The sequence below is a fragment of the Hemitrygon akajei genome, chromosome 27 (genome assembly GCF_048418815.1).
Source record: "Hemitrygon akajei chromosome 27, sHemAka1.3, whole genome shotgun sequence".
NCBI classification, from domain to species: Eukaryota; Metazoa; Chordata; class Chondrichthyes; order Myliobatiformes; family Dasyatidae; genus Hemitrygon; species Hemitrygon akajei.
Window position 1 is genome coordinate 52708930 of NC_133150.1, and position 19756 is coordinate 52728685.

The 19756-nt window shown below is 41.6% G+C and overlaps 1 protein-coding gene across 1 annotated transcript in view; it reads right to left on the reverse strand.

The window, feature by feature from the left end:
* Positions 1-19756, reverse strand: part of LOC140717402 (T-lymphocyte surface antigen Ly-9-like) — a 43034-nt gene that overhangs the window by 14073 nt on the left and 9205 nt on the right. The window contains exon 2 of the mRNA XM_073030949.1: positions 284-604. Within this exon, the coding sequence (XP_072887050.1) occupies positions 284-604 (321 nt within the window). The remainder of the gene's footprint in view (positions 1-283; positions 605-19756) is intronic.

Genomic DNA, 19756 nt, shown 5'->3' on the forward strand with positions numbered 1-19756 from the left:
CCTTCCCCATCTGCCAATCTCCTCCAGCCTCGGACACACAAGGTTCCCCATTAACAGTTTGATGCTTCACAGTCTCTGGTCCAGTCTCTGGGGATGTGGTGAGTGTGTCCTCCAGCCTCACACTGACTCAGCCACACTACATTGGGATCGTGAGCCCAGCTCTGGACATGGGGAGTCTGTGGGGTTCAGTAAACAGGGAACATGCAGGATCTGCTCTCACCCATTAATTGGGGATGTTTCAGGAACTGATGAAACCCGGGCCCCTCCGCAAGGTCTCACTCACCATCCACCTGCAGTCGCTTTACTCTCTGAGTCTGTGCTCCTGAACTTGCTGTAACGGTCACCTCATAATCACCAGCGTCCTGTTTCTGTAGATCACGGATTTCCAGGCTGAGGTTCCCGGGATGAAAAGTTATCCGTCGCTTGTAGTCCTCAGGTCCGTAATAGTCAATGTTCTTGTTTGAATATGTCACTATCTTCTTTCTGGGTGATAACAGTCTCCACACAACCTCAGTGATGTCCGGTTCGACTGGGATCCCAGAAGGTAAGGAGACCGAGCCTCCCTGAGCCCCGTTCACAGTTGTAGGGGAAGCCCCAGTCCCAGCTGAGGAGACAGGAAGAGACAGTCAGCAGGATCACAGTTACAGGAGCAGGCCATGCGGCCCATCATCTGGCTCCCAACCCTGAGAGAGACCTGGCACACAGTTCCTACATCACACAGTGAGCCCACCAGAGGAACAGAGTGAAGACTCTCTACACCCTGCCCTGAGGAAGGAATGGCAAATTGGATCCAGTCTGTAGAAGAGGTGGCTGTGGTGTTTGAGGGGGTGAACACAATGAGGAAATGCAGGAAACCACCATCTACGCTGTCCCAGATTCGCCATTTTGCAGCGCATGGAGTAAGCCGCATCTTCAGTGGCTCCACTTTTTTAAGTACTTTATATCCCACTGACAGACTCCTTTTAAGTTTGATGATTTATTACTTCTACTGAAGGATTTACGATTTAATTACAATGGCTGAAAGAAGTCGTTCTGGTATTGAACTGAGAAGCAGCAAGACTTTTCCTGAAATGGAGCAAACTGAACAAATCAAGAAAGTGGAGGAACCTGTTACTTTAGCAGGAATATTTTCTTTAATACAAGGCATGAAGTCAGAATTTGGATGGCTTAACACTAAGATTGATAAGCTGACGGACTCCAATGGGAAGCTTGAAAAATCTATCTCTATTGTTCAAGATTCTCTGAAAAATTTGGACTTTCAACTTCAGACGTTTATTAATCGAATCGAGAACAAACATGATCTATTCAGGCAAACTATTAAAGATCAAGGAATGAAGATATCTTCAATGGAAAAGAAAATAATGAAATTACCTCAGAACCATCTAAAATGAAGAAAAAAAAAGGTTGATTTAGATAGCAGAGGGCGTCAAAGGAATTTGCGTATTCTAGAACTGCCTGAAAATACTGAAGCTGGCGATCTGTTAAAGTTCTTCTCAGACACTTTTTAGTGAGACCCTGGAAGCTAGCCCTTTAATTGACAGAGTCAATTTTCTCAGCGTTCATCTGAATTGCATCCTCGACCAATTGTACTTTGCATTACTATACAACCAAAGAAGCCATAATTCGAAAAGCCAGAAAAAAGCGAAAGATAATCTTTAAATCGACAGAGATTCGAATAATTGAAGATTATCCCCCTGAGATCTTTGCCGAAAGAAGGAAATACCGAGAAGTCATGAGTGAAATGTATAAATTAAATTTATACCCCTCCCTTCGCTATCCAGCACAGCTGATAATTTTTCCTGAAGGTTCTCAGTCACTGAGAATCTACTCTCCCCAGGGGGGATGGAGTACATTAAAAATCTTAAAGTTAAGCCGATTACTCAATAGGTAATCCTGAAGTGTTCTGATGTATGAGATGTTTATGGGTCTCCTGAGTTGTTTTTTAGTCTCTGGTATGGGACATGGCTGATTAAACTTTTTCTTACTTATTAATAATTAGTATATACATAATTGTTTTGTAGGGAACTCTTACAGTATTATACTCTAATGGTCTGTACAGGACCTGTTGTGTATTAATCTTTTTATATCTTTTGTTTGTCTCAATACTAATATAGTTTTAGGTTTGCTATATATATACCCATTTATTCTTTTTTCTTTTTTGAGAGAAAGAACTTTGTAATATTATTTGCTCAGATTTATTTTTCCTTGAATATGTGATTAAAATACTTTAGCTGATTTTAAGATGGCCTTGGCCGATTATGTTTTTATTACTGTTAGACATAACATTGTAGAAGTTGAATTTTGTTTCTTCCTTTTATTATGGCTATCTTGGGTGGGATTTTTACTTTAAATTAATATATGTAGCTGCAAAATGGAAAATAGGGTCAGGGGTTATTAGTTTAGCATTTGGCCAGCCTATTGGTTACTGTCTTTCTTGCTTTTTGGGACGTGGGGGAGGCTATTAGAATAGTTTGTTTTCTAGATTGAGCAGTTTTTTTGATGGATTTTTTTCTCGCAAATACATCACTCCTTCTAGTTGTACCTGTGCCTTTTGGTTCAATCTGTGCTTGCGTAATAGTTCTTTTATAAAATATTAAATCAAATTTTAAACATGGATATTAATAAAGTTAATATAATATCTTGGAATTGGAATGGTGTGAATCACCCCATTAAGCGTAAAAAGATTTTTAAGAAATTAAAAACACAACGCAGATATTATTTTTGCGCAAGAAAATCATATACGGAAACAGGATGAGGACAGATTTTTCAAATTTTAGAAAGGACCTTTGTATCATTCGTTGTCAACTAATAAAGTAAGTGGTGTATCTATTTTTCTTAGCCCCAAAATCCCTTTTGTACACTTTAATATATTACTGATTCGATTGGAAGACACTTAGTTGTTACTGGTTTATTAAGCGAGCAAAATGTAGCTCTGGTGTGTGTATATGCACCTAACGAAGATAATTCTGATTTTTCAAAGAAACTTTTATTTCAGCTATCAAATCTGAATTAATATAAGTTGATCATGGGCGGTGACTTTAATTGTTGTCTGAATCCGGCGATTGACAGGTCATCGACCAATCCGTCGCTTCCCAATAAAGCGGTGGTGTGTATTAATTCTTTTTTACTAGAATATGGCCTGGTCGATATCTGGAGATATAAACACCCCAACGACAAAGATTTCTCTTTTTTTCTCACACGTTCATCATAAGTATTCTCGAATTGATTACTTTTTTTTAGATACACGTTTGCTAAACTCCATTGTTGAGTGTGCGTATGACATCATTGTGTTGTCAGATCACGCGCCTTTAAAGTTAACCCTGAAGTTTTTGGATAGCTTTTTGAAAATGTCACAGTGGAGATTGAACCCCTTATTGTTACAGGATCCAGCTTTTGTTAGTTTTATTAAGGAGCAAATCTCTATATTTTTTGAATTTAGTACAACTGAAGGAATGTCAAACCTGGTTATATGGGACATGTTGAAATCTTTTCTTAGGGGATAGATAATTTCATATTCAGCAGCTTTGAGAAAGAAAACGAAAGTGGAATTGTCAGTGCTTATTAATAAAATTAGAGAGATAGATAAAGTGTATTCAGTTAAACTTGCTGAAGACCTATATAAAGAAAGGGTCAAACTTCAATCACAGTATGATTTGCTTCTGACTTTTCCCATTAAACAGCAAATTCTTAAATCTAAAAATTTATTTTATATACATGGGAAAAAATCTGCTAAACTTTTGGCGGGTCAGTTAAAGGCTGGGATGGTCAGGAGACAGATTTTAAAAATTTGTAGACCAGATAGAATTGAAACCTTAGATCCTTATGAAATTAATAAGATATTTATGGATTTCTATTCTAATCTTTATAAATCTAAATTCTCTGATAATATTATTATGAATAGATTTTTTGCAAAAGTTAAATATACCTCAAATTTCGACTCAAGATGTTGATATATTAGATGCCACTATCAAACAAGAAGAGATAACCAAGGCTATATCCTCTATGCAATTAGGGAAAGCTCCGGGACCTGATGGTTATACGGTAGAATTTTACAAGACTTTTCATGAAATGCTTACACCACATCAAACATTTACTGATTCTATATCCTCTGGGAACCTTCCAAAAACATTTTATGAGGCGTTAATATCATTGATTCCTAAAAAAGGAAAAGACCCACTGGAATGTGCATCCTATAGACCTATCTCTTTATTGAATGTAGATTTTAAAATTCTCTCTAAGATTCTAGCTAATAGATGAGAATATTTGCCTAATGTTATCTCAAATGATCAAACAGAATTTATTAAAAATAGGTATTCACATTTTAATATTCCAAGATTGTTAAATATCATTTATTCCCCCTCAGTCAAAGAATCTGAATTCTATTGTATCTGTGGATGCAGAGAAAGCTTTTGATAGGGTGGAGTGGCCTTATTTGTTTCAGGTTTTGAAGAGGTTTAATTCTGTTCCGGGATTTATTTCCCAGATTAAATTGATTTATCATGCCCCGGTGGCTGCAGTTATAGCTAATAACCAAAAGTCTCCTTATTTTAGATTATGTAGAGGAACCTGTCAGTGTTGTCCTCTTAGTCCTTTATTATTTAAATTGGTTTTAGAACCACTTGCTATCGCTCTTAGGGATTCCAATTATGTGCAGGGTATTAAGAGAGGGGATAAATTACGTAAGGTTTCATTATATGCGGATGATTTATTAGTTTACATTTCAAACCCTAGGAAATCTATTCCTTTTATGCTATTTACATTTACAGAATTTGGTATTTTCTCTGGATATAAACTTAACTTACATAAAAGTGAATTATTTCCTATTAATAATTATTCTGATTATTATGATCAAATACTTAATATTGCTAAAAACCATTTCACTTACCTTGGTATTAAAATTACTAAAAATTTTAAAGACCTATATAAGTATAATTTTTCCCCTCGAATTGAATATACTCAAAAAACACTTTCTAAATGGTTGCCTATGTTGATGTCATTGATTGCTCGAATAAATACTATAAAAATGGTTATTTTACAGAAACTTTTACATACATTTCAAGCAGTTCCTTCTTTTGTTTGAAAAATATTTTTTGATAAAATAGATTCTATGATTTTGTCTTACATTTGGAATAACAAAAGCTCTACAGCGAATAAATTTTAATTGCAAAAATCAAAAAAAGATGGAGGTCTGGTCTTACCAAACTTCAGATTTTATTATTGGGCAAATAATATTCGTTATATTACTTTTTGGATTCATGATATAAATAACCAGGATCGCCCTTCATGGTTACATTTGGAGGAGAATTCGTTAACGGTGTTTTCTTTAGCTTCTTTATTAGGAGCTCCCCTTCCATTTTCATTCTCCAGAATAAGTAGACAAGCTCTCAATCCTATTGTTAAACATACTTTAAAAATTTGGTTTCAGGTTCATAGATTTTTTAATTGAATAACTTTCTGCTCTCCAGTGATATTTATTCTAATTTTTTTTAAGCCATCAATTCTGGATAAGGCTTTTTTAACATGGAAAACTAAGGAAATAAAAACTTTTTTAGATTTGTTTTTACAGGATTGTTTAATGGCTTTTTTGCCGTTAATGGATAAATGTGATATCTCTAGTACACATTTTTTTAGATACTTACAGGTTAGGAATTTTTTACCTGATTTTCTACCGAATTATCCCTTGGTCTACCCATCAAATTTGGCTTTTTGGAGGGATGTGTTTAGAATATTATCCAAAGTTATAGGTGTGGATGTCCAACCCAATTCACTCACGGCAATTTTTGGGATTATTCCAGAGGAAACAGGTGGAGTTTCTGCTTCCGCTCAACATGTGACAGCCTTTTCAACTTTACTGGCTAGGAGTGCTATCTTGTTATACTGGAAAGATTCTAATCCACCTAGTGTTTTTAACTGGCTCTCCTCCATTATGTCATGTTTAAGTCTGGAGAAAATTAGAAGCCAGGCGTTTGACACATCTTTTAATTTTGAGCAAGACTGGCGACCCTTTATTCAATATTTTAATATGATTTAATTTATTTTTTATTTATCTATTTTTCTTTATTTTCTATAGGGAAAATTTCTCCTTATCGGTGAAGGTTCGGAGGTGACTGGAAGGATGTTTCCTTTCTTCCTCTTTCTTCTAATTTTATCCTCAAATGAACTGCCCAACATTTCTTTTCTTTTGTTTTAGTTTAGTTTACTGTTTTTTTTCTTTTTATATAATAAAATTTCCAATCTTTTTTTATGATTTGTTAAGAGGGGTTTGTATTATATATATAACAGTGTAACATTATACTTATCTGATTTTGACAATATATATTTTTTTGCTGATTATACGTCTTTTGTATTATGTGTTTGCTAAGAATTCTCCTCTGATTTGTATATTTTTTTCACTGGAAAATCAATAAAAAAGGTGAAAATAAAATAAAAAATACATTGTCCCTTCACCCACACCCAGTGTACAGGTCATAAACAGAATGAAACTCATCCACGCTGTCCCTTTGTAGAGGTCGACCGTGGCACTGATCCTCTCGGCTGACCCTGACAACTGATTCTTCACAGTGACGTTGTTGGATTAACCTCTACAAATTTGGTTTTTTTAATTGTCCTTTTCCATGTGGTTTTAGTTTTCTTTTTGAGCTTATGTTTGAATTATCACCTATTTGTTAACTTTTAATAAACGTAGTATCTTGGTTCTATCTTTCTATGGGGGGAGGGGAAGGAGAACTAGCTCGAAGATGGGGTGTGAAGTCATGTGTGTGGGGAAAGGTAAAGTTGAGAAAATCTGCAGATGCTGGAAATCTGAGCAACACTCACAAAATGCTGGAGAAACTCATCAGGCCAGGCAGCATCTATGGAAAAGAGTAAATAGTCGAAGTTTCGGGCCGAGACCCTTCATCAGAGAAAGGAAAAGAGCTGGAGAGGAAGGTATCTGCCAGGAGAGAACAGAGGGCAATGGGTGAAGGGGGAAAAGGAGGGGAATTTATGTTTCAAAGTTACATCATTGTGTTTTGAGTCTGTGCCCTGTGTTCGAAGACACCCGCCCCCATATGAAACATCCTCTCCACATCCATCTATTCAATTCTTTCAATATTCAAAACAGAATCAGAATCAGGTTTATTTTCACTGGCATGTGTCATGAAATTTGTTAACTTAACACTAGCAGTTCAATGCAATACATAATCTAGAGGAGAAAATAATAATAATAATAATAATAATAATAATAATAATAATAATAATAATAACAATAATAATAATAATAATAATAATAATAATAATAATAATAATAATAATAATAATAATAAATGTAACCCTCAGGCTTGCCCAGTTCGTGTTTCTCTAGGGAAACAGCCTTTGGCCCCGCCAAACTGGGTAATCGCATTTGTGTGGATGCTGTGTAATGTACCCCCATTTACAAGCCCACAACACAAAATATCAGACAGTACACCATATGCAATTAAATGATTGAACTTTATGAACCTTAATATGAACATAGGGTTAGTATTGAAAATAAAAAAAGGGCCCAAGTCAAGTCAAAGTCACGTTGGAGTTCACTCAGTAGTCCTTCTTCCACCATCGGTCTCCTCGGTGTGTCGTCGACCTTCGGACCCTCAGATCCCAGTCCACACCGTCTAGTGGTCTACCAGCTCTCTGCATACACGTCTTCCCTCTTCATCTCTCCTCGACAAAAGACCGCAAAAAAAAAACTTTCCAGACTCACAAGACACAGCAACAATCTCTTTACTGCCTAACATGTATCCTGTTATCTCCAGCCATAACTCAAACATTGGTGCTACAGAGAAACCATTACCACAGCAGTGAACATTACAAAGAAGCCATTACATTAGCAGTGAAACCTTAGTGTGTTACACTCTCCCCTCACCAAATTTAGTCATGTCTTCATGACGTTGAGATAATTCACCAACCATTCCTGCAAAACACAAAGCCCAATCCAGGTACGAAAGGCAGTGACATAGCTCCTCAAAACAGTAAAGATCACGCCCTGTTCTCCAGGTGCTACCTAGGCCAACCTAACCGGTGGTCTCCTAATTCTCTGAGACCTCCGTACCTCCTCACCAAACTCTTCAGGCTCAGACGCTACTGGGGATACTTCGGGTCTGCTTGGAGAATCCTCCCTCAGTCTATCACTCATGCCCCCCTCTGTCCCGTGTCCAGGCCCCGCTTCCTCTCCTTTGGGGTCCTGCTGTAACCCAGGCTGTCCACAGATAGCCACACCACCCCCCCCCCACCCCCGCCACTTCACCGGACACAGTGGGAGAAGGTCCAGGAGTCTCTTCCTCAATCAAGGGGGAGTTAGAGAAAGGAAGCATGTACCACACATCCAGATCATCCTCCTCAGAATCAGTTCCCCTCTCATGGGCGGGGCCCGGCCCAGCCTTTCCCGCTCTAGCCCCTGCAGTCACCCCGCATTTTCACAGAGTCCTCTTTGTCGGTGTAGGCTCCAAGCCAGGCTCTGGGTCTACCTGCACCTCTTGTCCTGGGGCAACATGTGGTTCTGATGAAGAATCTTGACAGGCCCATTCCCTCCTCTGGCTTCACCCAGAAAACTGGTGGGTTCGACATTTGTCTCTCCACCACATAGGGTGAGACCGCCCAGAGGTCGGCCAACTTGTGCTTTCCAGGTGTCCCCAGATTTCTTATGAGGATTCGGTCTCCCAGCAGGAGTTGGGAGAACCTCACTTTCTGATCATAACTCATAGGGCATAGTCCTCGACTTCTCGACTCCAAACATGCCCAGTAACTCATGGATGAGTCTGCTCTCGAAATCTCATCCCTGATCACAATGGATCCACCTGGGAAAGCCATAATGAATGAAATACTTCTCCCATAACACTTTTGCCATTGTAGACGCCCTCTGGTCCTTGGTAGGAAAAGCCTGAGCATATCTGGTGCAGTGGTCCGTGATGATTAAGACATTCACCGTGTTGCTGGCATCGGGTTCTATGGACAGGAAATCCATACACACAAGTCCAGGGGTCCTGCACTCTGCAAGTGGTACAAAGGAGGAGCTGATGTTGGCAGTGTCTTTCACCATATGCAGCGAATGCACAACTTGCAGTATTCTTCAAGCTCTGACTTCATCCGGGGCCAGTAAAACCGGTCTCTGAGCAATCCATAAATCTTTTCCACCCCCAGATGTCCAGAATCATCATGAAGTGACTTCAATAAACTCCTCCAATACTTCTCAGGCAGAACCAGCTGGCAACGCCGAGGTCGGTCCGGGGCTGATGTGACCCGGTATCAGATCCAGTTCTACAACTCCAACCGAGGCCATTCTTTCAGTATTGAGGCACCGAAGTGTGTTTCGTCTTCTCTGCCTGAGCCATGTCTTCCTTTTCGACTGCTGCCCAAATAGTACCGATCTCGCTGAGCAGCTGCCACTTCCCCAGAACTCAATTCCGGCAGCTGATTTGTCTTCAGAGCAGCCAGGTTACAGTAAACGGGGTATAACATCATCAGAAGCCCCCAGTTGATCCACTGCTCGATCCGGCCTCTTCTTTTCCTCTGCCTTCATGGTGATGGCAAACTGACACATGGCCTTCACCTTAGGGGCAGGAACGCTCTCTCACACCTCGTCCGTGTCTAGTCCCTCATGCACCTGTCGGGACAAAGCATCCACATCAACGTTCCGGCTCCCGAGCTGGTACTTCAGGCTGAAATCATAGGCAGACAACGCTGCCAATCATCAATGGCCTGTGGCATCCAGTTTCACCGAGGTCAGAATATAAGTTAGCGGGTTGTTGCCCATGCTCACCTCAAACCTGGCCCCGTAGAGGTAATCACTCAGCTTATCCACCACCGCCCATTTCAACGCCAGGAATTCCAACTTGTGCGTGGGATAGTTTCTCTCGGAGGGCAATAAACTCCGGCTGACAAATGCCACAGGCCTCAACCCAGTGCTCTCATCCTGATACAGGATGCCCCCTAAACCGTCTCGGCTGGCATCTGTGTACAGTACATATGGTAATCGGGCATCCGCAAAAGCCAGCACCGGCACCTGTGTCAGCAACTCCTTCAGTGACTGAAAAACCTCCTCACATTTTACATCCCACCTCTGTCCAAAGGGCTCCGGTGGGTTTAGATATTCTCCACCCTCCTGTCCTTTCCCCCTCCCTTTCTTCCCCAAAGGAGGGTAACCACACAGAAGCTGATCCAAGGGATGACTCACTTTGACAAAGCCCTTCACGAATCTCTGATAATAACCACAGAACCCAAGGAACGAGCGCAGAGCACTCACAGTCTGGGGCCTTGGCCAAGTGGTCACCGCTTCTATCTTAGCCGGGTCTGTAGCTACTCCAATTCATGATATTAGGTGTACAACATAGCTAACAGATGTTTTGCAAAACTGGAGCTTGTCCAGGGAAAGTTTTAACCTTTCAACTTTCAAGCAGCCGAGCACCTTGAGCGGCCTCGCTTCATGTTCTTCCAAGGTGAATCCAAATACTATGAGGTCATCCAAATACACCAACGCCTTAAGCAAGTTCATATCCCCCATCGTCTTCTCCATGACCCTCTGGAATGTCGCAACGGCTCCCGATATGCCCTGGGGCAACCTTTCGAACTGGAAGAATCCCAGGGGACATGTAAATGCCGTCTCCTCTTTGTCGGCCTCACTTATTGGGATCTGGTAATATCCACTGCTTAAATCCAGCATATTAAACCCCTTCGCACAACTCAGACAGGCCAACGTGCCCTCGACCCTCGAGACTGCATATTGATCAGGGACGGTGCGCCTGTTCAGAGTCCTATAGTCCACACACATGTGTGCCTTCCCATTCTTCTTCTGGGCCACTACTATTGGGAACCTCAGACACTCCCTTCAAAAACTCCAGTTTCACTGCTAAATAACCATCATAGGGATAATCACCAGCACTGAGACCCCAAATCTCCAGTGAACTAAATGGTCTCAAGGGTAAATGCTTCAGATACTGGTTGTAAAATGAACCATACAGTAACGTGACCTGCGACCCATTGTTGAGTATGGCTTTAGTGCATTTGTGTATAAAACCATTTAGTGTACAGCTTTAAACTGAAATGGTTGGGGGTGGGAATCAAATTGAAGAGACTAGGAGATAGGAGGTTAGTTGACAAATAGAGAAAGCTTGTAGACAGTGTGTGAGTGAGTATAAGCAGGTGATAGAGAAGGGGAGCGCTCAGACAGAGGATGTAGGGGAGAATGAAGAAAAAGAAGATAATAAAGTTGTTTGCACTGTTAGGGATAAACAGAGAGTAAGAGATGGAGAATTTCTTAAATGCATTTATTTTAATGCTAGGAGCATTGTAAGAAAGGTGGATGAGCTTAGAGCATGGATTGATACGTGGAAATATGATGTTGTAGCAAATAGTGAAACAGGTTTGCAGGAGGGGTGTGATTGGCAACTAAATATTCCTGGATTTCGTTGCTTCAAGTGTGATACAATCGGAGGGGAAAGGGGGGAGGTGTTGCGTTGCTTGTCAGGGAAAATATTACAGTGGTGCTTTGCAGGATAGATTGTAGAGCTCGTCTAGGGGGACTATTTGGGTGGAATTGGGGAATGGGAAAGGTGTAGTAACACTTATAGGGGTGTATTATAGACCATCTAATGGGGAGTGAGAATTGGAGGAGCAAATTTGTAAGGAAATAGCAGATATTTGTAGTCAGCATAGGGTTGTGAGTGTGGGAGATTTTAATTTTCCACACATAGACTGGGAAGCCCATTCTGTAAAAGGGCTGGATGGTTTGTAGTTTGTAAAATGTGTGCAGGATAGTTTTTTTGCAGCAATACGGAGAGGTACCAACTAGAGAAGGGGTAGTGTTGGATCTCCTGTTAGGGAATGAGATAAGTTTGGTGATAGAGGTATGTGTTGGGGAGCACTTCGGGTCCAGTGATCACAATGCCATTAGTTTCAATATAATTTTGGAGAAGGATAGGTCTGAACACAGGGTTGAGATTTTTGATTGGCGAAAGGCTAACTTTGAAGAGATGTGAAAGGATTTAGAAAGAGTGGATTGGGACAATTTGTTTTATGGGAAGGATGTAATAGAGAAATGGAGGTAATTTAAAGGTGACATTTTGAGGGTACAGAATCTTTATGTTCCTGTTAGGTTGTAAGGAAAAGTTAAAAGTTTGAGAGAGCCATGGTTTTCAAGAGATTTTGGAAACTTGGTTCGGAAAAAGAGAGAGATCTACAATAAGTATAGGCAGGCAGCATGGAGTAAATGAGGTGCTCGAGGAATATAAAGAATGTAAAAAGAACTTTAAGAAAGAAATTACAAAAGCTAAAAGAAGATATGAGCAAACACGAGGAAATCTGCAGATGCTGGAAATTCAAACAACAGCACACACAAAATGCTGGTGGAACACAGCAGGCCAGGCAGCATCTATACGGAGAAGCACTGTCGACGTTTTGGGCTGAGACCCTTCGTCAAGAAGATATAAGGTTGCTTTGCAAGTAAGGTGAAAATAAATCCAAAGGGTTTCTACAGTTATATTAATAGCAAAAGGATAGTGAGGGATAAAATTGGTCCCTTAGAGAATCAGAGTGGACAGCTATGTGTGGAACCAAAAGAGATGGTGGAGATTTTGAACAATTTATTGTCTTCGGTATTCACTAAGGAGAAGGATATTGAATTGTGTAAGCAAAGGGAAACAAGTAGGGTAGTTATAGAAACTATGATAATTAAAGAAGAGGAAGTACTGGTGCTTTTAAAGAAAGTAAAAGTGGATAAGTCTCTGGATCCTGACAGGATATTCCCTAGGACCTTGAGGGAAGTTAGTGTAGAAATAGCAGCAGCTCTGACAGAAATATTCCAAATGTCATTAGAAATGGGGATAATGCCGGAGGATTGGTGTATTGCTCATGTGATTCCCTTCTTTAAAAAGGGTTCTAAGAGTAAACCTAGCAATTATCGGCCTGTAAGTTTGACGTCAGTGGTGGGTAAATTAATGGAAAGTATTCTTAGAGATGGTATATATAATTATCTGGATAGACAGGGTCTGAATAGGAACGGTCAACATTGATTTGTGCGTGTAACGTCGTGTTTGTCAAATCTTCTTGAATTTTTTGAAGAGGTTACTAGGAAAGTTGACGAGGGTAAAGCAGTGGATGTTGTCTATATGGACTTCAGTAAGGCCTTTGACAAGATTTCACATGGAAGGTTAGTTAGGAAGGTTCAATCGTTAGGTATTAATATTGAAGTAGTAAAATAGATTCAACAGTGGCTGGATGGAAGATGCCAGAGAGTAATGGTGGATAACTGCTTGTCAGATTGGAGGCCGGTGACTAGTGGTGTGCCTCAGGGATCTGTACTGGGTCCAAAGTTGTTTGTCATATACATTAATAATCTGGATGATGGGGTGGTAAATTGGATTAGTAAGTATGCAGATGATACTAAGATAGGTGGTGTTGTGGTTAATGAAGTAGGTTTTCAAAGCTTGCAGAGAGATTTAGGCCAGTTAGAAGAGTGGGCTGAAAGATGGCAGATGGAGTTTAATGCTGATAAGTGTGAGGTACTACATTTTGGTAGGACTAATCAAAATAGGACATACATGGTAAATGGTAGGGAAGTGAGAAATGCAGTACAACATGAGTGATCTAGGAATAATGGTGCATATTTCACTGAAGGTGGAATCTCATGTGGATAGGGTGGTGAAGAAAGCTTTTGGTATGCTGGCCTTTATAAATCAGAGCATTCAGTACAGGAATTGGGATGTAATGTTAAAATTGTACAAGGCACTGGTGAGGCCAAATTTGGAGTATTGTGCACAGTTCTGGTCACTGAAATATAGGAAAGATGTCAACAAAATAGAGACAGTACAGAGAAGATTTGCTAGAATGTTATCTGGGTTTCAACACCCAAGTTACAGAGAAAAGTTGAGCAAGTTAGGTCTTTATTCTTTGGAGCATAGAAAGTTGAGAGTGGACTTGATAGGGGTATTAAAAATTATGAGGGGGATAGATAGAGTTGACGTGGATAGGCTTTTTACATTGCGATTAGGGGAGATTCAAACAAGAGGTCATGAGTTGAGAGTTAGGGGGCAAAAGTAGGGAACTTATTTACTCAGAGAGTGGTAGCTGTGTGGAATGATCTTCCAGTAGAAGTGGTAGAGGCAATTCGGTATTGTCATTTAAAAAAAATTGGATAGGTATATGGACAGGAAAGGAATGGAGGGTTATGGGCTGAGTGCAGGTTGGTGGGACTAGGTGAGAGTAAGCGTTTGTCACGGACTAGAAGGGCCAAGATGGCCTGTTTCCGTGCTGTAATTGTTATATGGTTATATATTCCCTCTAACTGTAGCGACACACTGGAGACTGATCCCAGTAAGTCTTCAGGAATAGGGTCTTTCGCTTTTGGGAATTCCTTGATACATTGCTGGGAACGTGTTCCCCCAGAGACACCAGGTCGTTCCCTCACTGGGTCTCCTCCATGTTTCCCGACACCTCTCCCCGCTTGGATACTCGGGGGTTCGCTCTTCGAGGGGCTTCCTACCGCTCACATTCCCGTTGGAAGTGTCCTTCTTCCCCACAGGTATAGAACATGCTACTGGCTCTTCATCTTCTTGCAGGAACCCCAGCTACCCACAGCCCTCTGCGTAGTCCGTCCCCTTAGGGACGGCCCCATCTACCGGTCCTATCGTACGGAAGGAACACACCCGCTGTTAACACCAGGGATATCTCAGTTCTCACCTCTGCCACCGCCTCCTTTACCCTGGTTCGGCTGGCCCCAGTCACTTCACCACAAGGGGCTACTACGGAGGACTGCACTCTGCTGATGGAGTCCTCTCGTGGCCCTAACGCGTTCTCCTCCTCCCGCACCTCTCTGATCAGCTGAACGAATGAGGGAGGGGGCGCATTTTACGGGACTGCCGGAGACCCCAAGCGATCATGTCCTAGGGCTGGGCGCCCTTGGCTATCTGTCCATCCTTAACTTATCCATCTCAACTGCCTGAATGAACCCCCTCCCCTCGGCGCCACAAACAATTTAGCTGTCTCTCTTGCTGAAAAAGATACACTGAAAGCTTCTCCCCCTCTCCTGACGCATGTTTGAAATTTCCCCTATGAGCTACAGGGGGTTTCCTGTCGTACCAAATGTGCTCTCTAATGTGTCTAGATACTCAGCAAGGGGAGCAGAGAGTTGGTTAACTGTCACTGCTCTTACTACATCAGCTGCCAACCCCTTCAAATTTTCAATGAATCTCTGTCACTTTTCGTCATCAGAGTACCACCACTCACCTAATAACTGAGAGCTCTACTCCACCCTCATCTCATACTCCTCTTCTCCCTCGGGTGAGGGCATTATTCCAGTGAAAATTCTTAACTTCCGGCGGGGACCCCCTGCCTGTCCACTGCGCCACTTATTCGCCAGGGAGGTAAAAGCTGATGCCATCTCAGAACCCTCACACTTCATTGGGGGACGGGGACTAATTAAACTTTCCAAATCCAACCACTCTTTCTCCTTGCTCCACAGAAACGATAGAACCCTGTCTCTGAAATCTCCGCCCCCAACTGCGGGTAACTCAGCTTGTGACCCAGTCTGCTGGGCTCCCTTCTCTTCCTCCCTGACAGTATGGGCAGGCCACGGCACAGCCTCAGCTGGGTCACCGATAGACGCTGGCAGTCCCCCCGCCGTTACGTCAGTGCCAGTCTGAACTAAAAGAAGGTCTGAGCCCGCCATTTTATCAAATCTTCACGCAACGATTTCAACTTTTCCAGCAGCTTTAACCATACTCAAAAATCAAATTAACAGTTCATCCGGGATACAAATATTCACCTCACTCAACACGGATGCATTAATTAGCAGCAGCCCCAAAGAGGCACACCGCTGCTGTACCCCGGCAGCATCCATACCAGCACAGATTTAAACAGGGCAATCACACAGCATCCAACGGAATCAATCCAGGATGTAGCCCCCACCGTTGTAACCCTCAGGCTCACTCAGCTCGTGTTTGTCTAGGGGAAACAGCCTTCAGCCCTGCCAAACTGGGTAATCGCATTTGTGTGATGCTGTGTAATGTACCCCCAGTTACAAACCCACAACACAAAATATTAGACAGTACACCATATGCAATTAAATGATTGAACATTATGAATCTTAATATGAACATAGGGTTAGTAATGAAAATGAAAAAAGGGCCCAAGTCAAGTCAAAGTCACGTTGGAGCTCACTCAGTAGTCCTTCTTCCACCATCGGCCTCCTCTGTGTGTCGCCAACCTTCGGACCCTCAGATCCCAGTCCACACCGTCTAGTGGTCTACCAGCTCTCTGCATACACGTCTTCCCTCTTCATCTCTCCTCGACAAAAGACCGCAAAAAACATCTTTCCTGATTCACAAGACACAGCAACAATCTCTTATTGGCTAACATGCACGCTATTATCTCTAGTCATAACCCAAATATTGCTGATACTGAGAAACCGCTGCTTCAGCAGTGAAAAATTACAAAGAAGCCATTACTTTAGCAGTGAAACCTCACAGCGCGTTACATAAGGAATTACATCAATTTACAGTATACGTATATTGAATTGATTAAAATCGTGCAAAAACAGAAATAATGTATATTAAAAAAGTGAGGAAGAGTCCGACGGTTCAATGTCCATTTAGGAATCGGATGGCAGAGAGGAAGAAGCTGTTGCTGAATCACTAAGTCCGTGCCTTCAGGCTTCTGTATCTCCTACCTGATGGTAACAGTGAAAATAGAGCATGCCCTGGGTGCTGGAGGTCCTTAATGATGAATGCTGCCTTTCTGAGACACTGCTCCTTGAAGAATACCTGGGTATTTTGTCAGCTAGAACCCAAGATGGAGCCAACTAAATTTTGAACCATCTTCAGCTTCTTTCAATACATTTCAATGAGATTCCACCACACAAACCCCCGTCATTCTCTAAATATACAGGCCCAGAGCAATCAATTATCAACTCCTTCATCTTCTTGGGCCCTTAGCTCCCAGGGAAGCATAGGCTATCGATGAACTCCCATCTCCATCGCCTCTAGAGGGTGGACCTGGCGTGTTCCCATCATCTAATTTCAGCCTCCACATCTCTCCCCTATGTGTTTACCGAATTAAGCTTCCAAAGAAAGGAGAGCGTCAACCTTTGAGAACAATGGAATACTTCTCTCTACATCAAATTCATCACTACAATAAAGCCTTTGATAGCAGACAGAATCACCATATGGAAACTTACGAAACATTATGGAATACCACAGAAATTTTTCAATATCTTTAGGAACTCCAACAACAACATGTCATGCAAAGTCATACAGGTGGGAAAACTGGAAGAAAGCTTCAATGTCAATACTGGTGTGCAGTTGGGATGTTTGGCTCCTTTCCTCTTCCTATTGGCAACAGACAGGATAATGAAACAGACAACCATAGAACCATAAAACATTATTGCATGGAAACAGGCCTTTTGGCCCTTCTTGGCTGTGCCGAACCATTTTTCTGCCTAGTCCCACTGACCTGTACCTCTCATCCATATACCTGTCCAAGTTTTTCTTAAATGTCAAAAGTGAGCCCGCATTCACCACTTCATCTGGCAGCTCATTCCACACTCCAACCACTCTCTGCATGAAGAAGCACCCCCTAATGTTCCCTTTAAACTTTTCCCCCTTCACCCTTAACCCATGACCTCTTTTTCTTCCTCCCCTAGCCTCAGTGGAAAAAGCCTGCTTGCATTCACTCTATCTATACCCATCATAATTTTATACACCTCTATCAAATCACCCCTCAAGTGAAAACAAGTGAAAAATGAAATGGAATCCAGTGGACTATGAGGCAGCAACTTTATGACTGAGAATTTACAGAGGACATCGCCCTATTGTCTAGATCGAACCAACAGATACAAGAAAGATCAGCACTCTTGACCGCTAACTCCACCATGTTGGGTCTAAGACCAAATGTAGATGAAATGCAAGAGATGAAATTAACTGCACAATCAATTGCTCCATAGTGATGAGAGGTTCAACCCTGGAAGAACCTTTCCATTGCTGAGATAATTCTCATGAACCCCCTCTGGACCCTCTCAAATGCCAACGCATCTTTTATTAGACCACGGGACCAAAACTGCTCACAGGCCAGCAAATGTGGTCTGACCATAAAGCCTCAGCATTACATTCTTGATTTTATATTCTGGTTCCCACAAAATGATTGCAAACATTGCATTTGTCTTCCTTACCAGCAACTTAGCCTGCAAATTAAACGTCTGATTTTATCTGCTCCCTCACTGGCTGCAGTTTATGTACTACTTGATCGGAATCAGAATTGGGTTGAATATCACTGGCATATGTTGTGAAATTATTTAACTTTGCAGCAGCAGAACAATGCGATACAAGATAATAGGGAGAAAAAAATGAATTGCATTAAATATATGTAAGAATGTATAATATGTATAGAAAGCTTCTCACAGGACATCTGTAGAAATGTTCAACACTTTTCGGTGTCAAAACAAATCTCCTCAAAATCCAAATGAAATATAGCTGCTACTTTGCCTTCACGATAACTACTTCAATATTTTGAGTCCAGGCTAGGTCTTCAGAGATATTGACACCCAGGAACTTGAAATGACTCACTGCCTTCACTTCTGATCTCTCCCCGAGGAGTGTTTGTTCCCTCGTTTTACCTTTCCTAAAGTCCACTATCAGTTCTTTGGTCTTACTAACATTGAGTGCAAATTAGTTACTGCAACACCACTCAGCTAGCTACTCCTGTACGCCCTCTCATCACCACTGGAGTTTCTGTGAACAACAGTTGTACCATCAGCAAATCTACTGATAGCAGCTGAGCTGTGCCTGGCCATATCCTCATGGGTGCAGAGTAAACACACATCCCGGAGATGTGCCAGTGTTGATTGTCAGCAAAATACAGATGTTATTTCCAATCTGCACAGATTGTGTCTTCTGGTTAGAAAGCCGAGCATCCAGTTTCAGATGGAGGTACAGAGGCCCAGTCTCTGGAGCTTCCAAGGTTTTGCAACTCATCCTATTGACTGTAATTTTGTCCTATCCTCAGCCTCTCCTTGTTAGTAGTCACACTACACATTGCCTCTATTACTGTTTTTCTTTACTATTTCTATTTTTTGCACAATTTTAATATATTGAATATACATATACATTAATTAATTTTTCTATATTATGTAGTACATTGAACTGCTGCTGCAAAGTTAACAAATTTCACGACTCATGCTTGTGATAATAAACCTGATTCTGACTCTGTAACAGCTTCTCGTGATTTTTGTGGCTAAAGTTATAGTGATTGACTGTATGGTGGGTCTATTGATCTAAAGACAATTCCATCCTGGAAACACTATTTGCCATAGTTGGATGCATCATCAAGGGAGATGAGGCTGAGTACAGGGCGACGGTGAGAAACTTTGTCACATGGTGCGAGCAGAATCATCTGCAGCTTAATGTGAAAAAGTCTAAGGAGCTGGTGGTGGACCTGAGGAGGGCTAAGGCACCAGTGACCCCTATTTCCATCCAAAGGGTCAGTGTGGACATGGTGGAGGATTACAAATACCTGGGGATATGAATGGACAATAAACTGGAATGGTCAAAAAATACTGGGGCTGTCTACAAGAAGGTTCAGAGCCATCTTTATTTCCTGAGGAGACTGAGATCCTTTAACATCTGCCGGACGATGCTGAGGATGTTCAACAAGGCTGTGGTGGCCAGTGCTATCATGTTTGCTGTTGTGTGCTGGGGCAGCAAGCTGAGGGTAGCAGACACCAACAGAATCAACAAACTTATTTGTAAGGACAGTG